General features: G+C 39.8%; 1 protein-coding gene across 1 annotated transcript in view; it reads right to left on the reverse strand.

Moving 5' to 3' along the window:
- The window catches only part of cdh11 (cadherin 11, type 2, OB-cadherin (osteoblast)), a 136,343-nt gene that overhangs the window by 16,127 nt on the left and 114,236 nt on the right, over positions 1-5,980 (reverse strand). Inside the window, exons 10-12 of the mRNA XM_016680656.1 lie at positions 2,230-2,343; positions 1,932-2,071; positions 1,629-1,762 (exon numbers count right to left, since the gene is read on the reverse strand). Of these exons, the coding sequence (XP_016536142.1) occupies positions 1,629-1,762; positions 1,932-2,071; positions 2,230-2,343 (388 nt within the window). The remainder of the gene's footprint in view (positions 1-1,628; positions 1,763-1,931; positions 2,072-2,229; positions 2,344-5,980) is intronic.

Genomic DNA, 5,980 nt, shown 5'->3' on the forward strand with positions numbered 1-5,980 from the left:
TTCAGCTGTAGGCTGTGGTCCCTAACACCTGTGAGTACCAGGAGTCCACTGCTGGTTATCTATGTGATGGACCAACACCAAGTCCATGTTGGCCAAAAAATATAAAGAACTAAGAAATAGTTTTAAGAAAAACTAGTATCATTTTTGTCTATTTTTTCTATAATATATATTAGCATAGTGTCCAGAACAGAACAACACTAATGACACAAGGAATCATTTCCTGTTTAGTTTTTTTTTAAAATGTTATCTTTAGGCTATAAACTACATGTTCTTTCTTAATTTTTCCATAAAACGGAACAATTAAGAAGTATGAAAAAAAATGTAAATTAAAAATTGGAAAAATGTATTTAAATTGAAAAACATCTGAAAACGATGTTGTTTTCCTTTCACTTATCAGCTATTTACTTAGACTATATCTATATCCAGATAAAATACACAGATATTTGTGGTTGCAGTGCAACAAAATGTCACAATCATGTCAAAAAGATGAAAGGAATGAATACTTTGGTAAGAAACTGTTTATATTCATCAACACCAAGTTTGTCTTGATAAGCAAATGTGACAAATTACGAATATCAAACAGAAGAAAAAAGGATGGGAAGTATTTCTGTGTTGTAGAAATGTACATATTTGCTGAACTTGTCAGCGTATGTTTTCCACTACCCTGTAATTACTGGTCGTTTATTTAAGCTTCCCAGTGCCTAAATGTGGTTAGCATAGCCTGCAATGCTTCTAACTTTGTGGGCGACTAGTCCGTTTCCATCTGTCCGTCTGGCGTCGAGCACGCCACAGGGAAACCACATGGCGCTCTGCTAGCTTGAGCCCTGGCCACAGAATACCAGGGTGGGGCCACGGTGGCCTGTGAAGATTTCTGGCCTTAAAACCAAAAAGAAAAATCTTCCAAGTGTCTGTGGGTGGACAAATCTAACTGATTTTCTTTAGTTTTCCTTTATATTTTTTTTTACTTTCCCGTTACTAATAAGGGCTTCCTGCACCACTTAGCATTGACACTGTTAATGCCAACAATGTGCTTCTTCTCAAAATCAGATATTTGCGTAACATCAAATCGTTGATCTATAGAAACATCTTAAAATGTGCGAATGCTTTAGTTCTTATTTAATTTATCCCTTTTATGGTTTTTGTCTCATTTCACAAAAAACAAAAATAAAGTCAAAATACTAATGGTACTAATTTAGCCAAAAGCTGTATTTGAAAAACTACATACAGCAGTCTTTCAAAAAAACATAATTAATCTTTTTTTCACTTTATAATGGTAGGCTTCAAAGAGTTTCAAGACAGATTTATAACAGTTCCCACATTAATGGGCAGTATTTCTACCTAAAGGACTTTGATTCTACCTCAGTTTGTTCGGTATTTAAGTCCTTTCTCAGCCTCAAATCATGATGCAAACTGTCAACTTTGATTTTACAACCTTGAAGAATTATGTAAGTTCTGAAGGCAAAGGACTGGAATTATTCTGTTCTTTTGCCTTCTGAACTCTATTAAGTCGTCGTGGCATAGAGTGACAGAGACATTGTACCAACATTTTGGCCCTCAAGTTCAAGGATAAATATTGTTTTGTTGGGTTAAGGTTTGATGATTTGGTGTGTTTGCTTTGGTATGCATACCAATCTCTGTAGCTGAAACTGAAATGTTGTGCCAGGGTTGTGTTTCTCGGTCCAGCGGTCTGTTCGTGATGATCATTCCGTCTTCTGAGATGCCGAAGAACTGATCGACATCCGTGTACCGAGGAATCATGTATCTGTTTGTAGAAAGCATGTTCTATAACACAAGACTCACCATGTTCATAAACTTTACCACTTGGGGTATGTTTTATGTCACGCCATAATCTCAATTTTTAGGTTAGACAGATATCTATGTGCTCTGATCCGAGTGTCTTTGTGCATGGTCACACATTGTTTTATTGTTACCTGACAGGATTGTTGGCAACATCCGTGTCCTTGGCGTGAACCCGTCCCACCGGGGTGCCTCGAGGCGCGTTCTCCTCCACCTCGAAAGTGTAACTAGAGGCTATGAAAACGGGAGGCTCATCTGCGTCCTCCACCGATATCTGCGCACCAACACAAACAATCGCTGAAGGGCTCCTGTGATGTTTGCTCTATTAAACCGGCAAATAAATATGCACGCCTCGCTCTCCTAGGCACACCGTGCACCCAATGAAATGCATGCATTACTGACTTTTCTGCTCCTTTTCACACACAAAACTACCTTGATTGTGGCTTCATCCTTGTAAGGTCCCCAAGCGAGAAATCGAGGGTCTATGTGTGGGTTGGACCCCTCCACCTTCAATGTGTAGGACCTCTTCGTCTCAAAGTCCACTTGCTGAGAAAGTAGAGACAATGGATTATTATTATTATTATTATTATTGCTGCAAATACATACAATATTGTTGTTTATTCCAAAGAACAGAACTATGATCCATCCCCTGCAGAAGCTGCGTAGATGTTGCAAACTGCATGAATGATCAGTGCTGAGCTTTCATGTTCAGGTAGGGGGAGCTGTTGCCACATGAATAAACCGAAGGAGCTTCTGTTAAGAACCCAACAACCAAAAAAAGAAAAAAAAAAGAAAAACCCAGTAACCCAAATAGAGACTTTGATTTTAAAACTGTTCCTGGTGTATGATATGGCATCATATGACAGGATTATTTCTGGAAGTGAATGAATCATTGGATTGTTTCTGTTCTGGCTGCTTTCATCATCAGATGAAAAACAACAGTGGTGTGTTTCTAATAAGCCAGGATGAGGTCTGGGAGTCTGGGATGCTGCGTGATGAGGAGGAACAGAAACGCTTTCCGTCACCGAGAGACGAAGCAGGACCGCGACGGACCGTTTCCGCCTGCAGAATTAGGCGGAATTTAATCAGTTACACCTTGACAGTGGAGACCGGTGTATTAATCATCCACTTTTTATACACAGCTTGCCAATATATCAGCTGATATATCAGTAAACTCCAAGAAACCTCTGAGGTGCTGAATTTATTCACATAGAAGTCAGGATCACTTCACTTTTTACATACAGTATCCTTGATGCAGAATCAATTTGTGCCCTGAGGGGGCTTTTTCTTTTCCCCCATTGTGCGCATATTTTCCTTACACATCACATTCTCATCTAGTCATATCAAAAAAGTTGCACTGCAATTACAAAGCAATGACCCTTGGCTAAAAGGCACAGTGGATGTTACGCCTCTAATGATCCTCTCTCCTGATGTGCAGTCTACACTGCTGCAGGGAAAACTTCTAAGTCAACAATTGTTCTGGCAGTTACCGTATGACGCAATACCCAAGAGGTGCTCTCTGCTAAGATTGCAAGGCAGCGTGCTTCGCCAGCAGCACTTGGCAGCAACCTCATATGCAGTTGTAATCATAGAAAGTGACACTCTTTTGGGTGTTATTGTTTGGTCTTAAACAACGATCCTTTGCCACAAAGACATAGACGCTATTCCACCTCCAAATGGTGATGCTGAACAGGATACATCCTAGAGCAGGTGTGCTCTTTTACACCAGGGCTCCTGTGCTGTTGGTAAACGCTGATTTGAAGTAGCTCCGTCATGTCGCTTCTGATTTGTTCTCTTTGTAGGCTTTTGTTCATCAGTTCTAAAAAGCAGGCTTTACGGATGCAGAAGGAAGAAATTCAAACCATCTTCAACCAGATTTTAAGATGAGCGCCAAAAGCAAATGAGGTGGACTAGGATTGATTATTGTCACATTTACATTAAGCTCTTGGACACAAAGAAGTTCTGTGTCATTGGCTCTAACCATGATAAGTGGTTCTATTCTATTCTGGTTATAAAGTTATTTTACTTATTTTACATAAACAGTTTCCCATAAAAGCAGCAGCTCTACATCTTGCCCTTTCAGTCTGCCTGCCCAGAGTTTAATGATTTAGAACTTTTTAAACTCCAGGCAGGCAATGTTTAAATATTTTGCCCATCATGAGAGAAAGTTAAAACAGATATAAGTACATTAAATATTTTGCCTCCATCCTTGATTAGAGAGATACATTTCAGCAAAATGAACAGCTTGCTAAATTCTCTATATCTGTTTAAAACATTGATGAACATTGATGGTGTCTTTTCTTTGAGGTGCTGAGGCCTGGAAGCATTTGTAGATTTTACTTTAGGTCTGTCTTACTTGTTTTCAGTTGTATCATTGGGCTTTTAATATTCAAAGAAACAATGTTGGTTGGAAACACTCTGGGTGTATTGGAGGCACCCCTTCTTCTACTGTTACTTCTGTTCTCGTTTGTCTCTCTCTTCCAACAAACAAATCTGTAAGAATCAATTTCTGCTAAATTCCCAGAAGATTTGGAAGTAGCTTAGAAGATATTTTAAATTTATGGCAGCATATCCATTGTTTGCCTCTAAATCATTCAAATTAAGGTGCTGCACAATTGAGGTTCACTTTTCTAGATGTAGGATCTGATATTTACCATGGAATTCAATAGAAACCTCAACATTTTTAAAGTTTAATCTGTCAGCCAAGTCATATGGTTTGGCGCTTTTTTTGTCTGCGGTTTCATAATTTTAATTTAATTATCAAATTATGGTTAATGTGATGCAATAGCTTCTGTAATGGGATTACGTTTACAGCCCCATCCATTGATGCTATCCACGGATCCCCAGCTGAGCCCATTTAACTGAATTCCACACTGAGGATCCCCTTTGAGTCCTCTGCCAGATATCACCTTCTCCTACAATGGAAGTCTCTGGGAGATATATCTACAATAGGCAGGTTTCAGTTCTGGTACCAGCAAACCACTCAGATACTGAAAAGATGGAGTGATTCAAGAAAGGAATGACGGTCGAAGACAATGAAAGGGATTGAAAAAGAATGGAAGAATGAGGGGAGAAAAGGAAAGAACAGAAAGTCAAGAAGGAGAAAGGATGCAAGAAAGGAACTCATAAGGGACACATGGAAAGGAGGACAGAGGTAAAGGATTAAGGAAGGACTCATAGAGGGCGATAGAGGGATGACAGAACAAGGGATGTAAAGAAGCGAGGAAAGAATTAAGGAAGGAAGGACAAGCCAGTTTGTATTTTCGGGAATAAAACACATTACACTGTGATCTGAATGTTATAAGCTGCCACTTGATTCTAAAGGTTTAGGTCAAGACTCCATAAAGGCCAGTGAGGTTCTTCTACTACAAAATGGCTCATCAATGCTTTTTTGGATCTTGCTTTATGCATTGGTGAACTGTCACTGTGGAACAGCATCTGCCTCCTTCCTAACTGTTTCCACAAAGTGAGAACACTCTGCACAGTAATGCACACTTGAAACCATTCAGTCAGGCAAGATGTGTTCTCCTGGTAGCTACCAAAACCAGACTTTGTATTGTGGCATGTTTCATCACTCTGGAGAACATATCCCCACCAGTCTGGTGTTCAGAAAGCTTTAGAGAACCACACCTGTTGCTTTTAAAGAGTCAGGTGCAACAGCTTATTAAGGAGACCCTACGAAGCTCTCTGTAGACTCTGCTGCAGATAAACTAAATGCCACACAAAGTCTGGAAGTGTGTAGCTGTTAACAACAGAAAGTTGATGAACTTTGCACACTATGTGCAGCTGCACCACCCACTACGTAATTTCACGTTTCTAGACTGAACTGCAGTATAAGTGTTGTTAGACCATCAACAGTTGACTGTCGAACATTTAGAAGCCAGGGAATTTCAGAACTGTAATCATAGCGTACTCTGTTACCGCCTCATGCTGCAATTCGCCAAGTTCCTGAGGGGAACTAACCCTTTCACAGATGTTTGCATGTTCTCCCTGTAAATGGATGGGTTCTCTCTCTAGTGCTCTGGCTTCCTTCCACAGTCCATGAACATGACTATTATCTTAGTTGGTCTCTCTAAATTGCTCCTAGGTATGAGTGTGTGCATGCACAGTTGTTTGTCCTTATGTCATTGTCCAGAGTCATTGCCCAAAGTCCAATAACTCTGGACAAGTCATTGTCCAGAGT

This window comes from Poecilia formosa, unplaced genomic scaffold (genome assembly GCF_000485575.1).
Source record: "Poecilia formosa unplaced genomic scaffold, Poecilia_formosa-5.1.2 Scaffold251, whole genome shotgun sequence".
NCBI lineage: Eukaryota > Metazoa > Chordata > Actinopteri > Cyprinodontiformes > Poeciliidae > Poecilia > Poecilia formosa.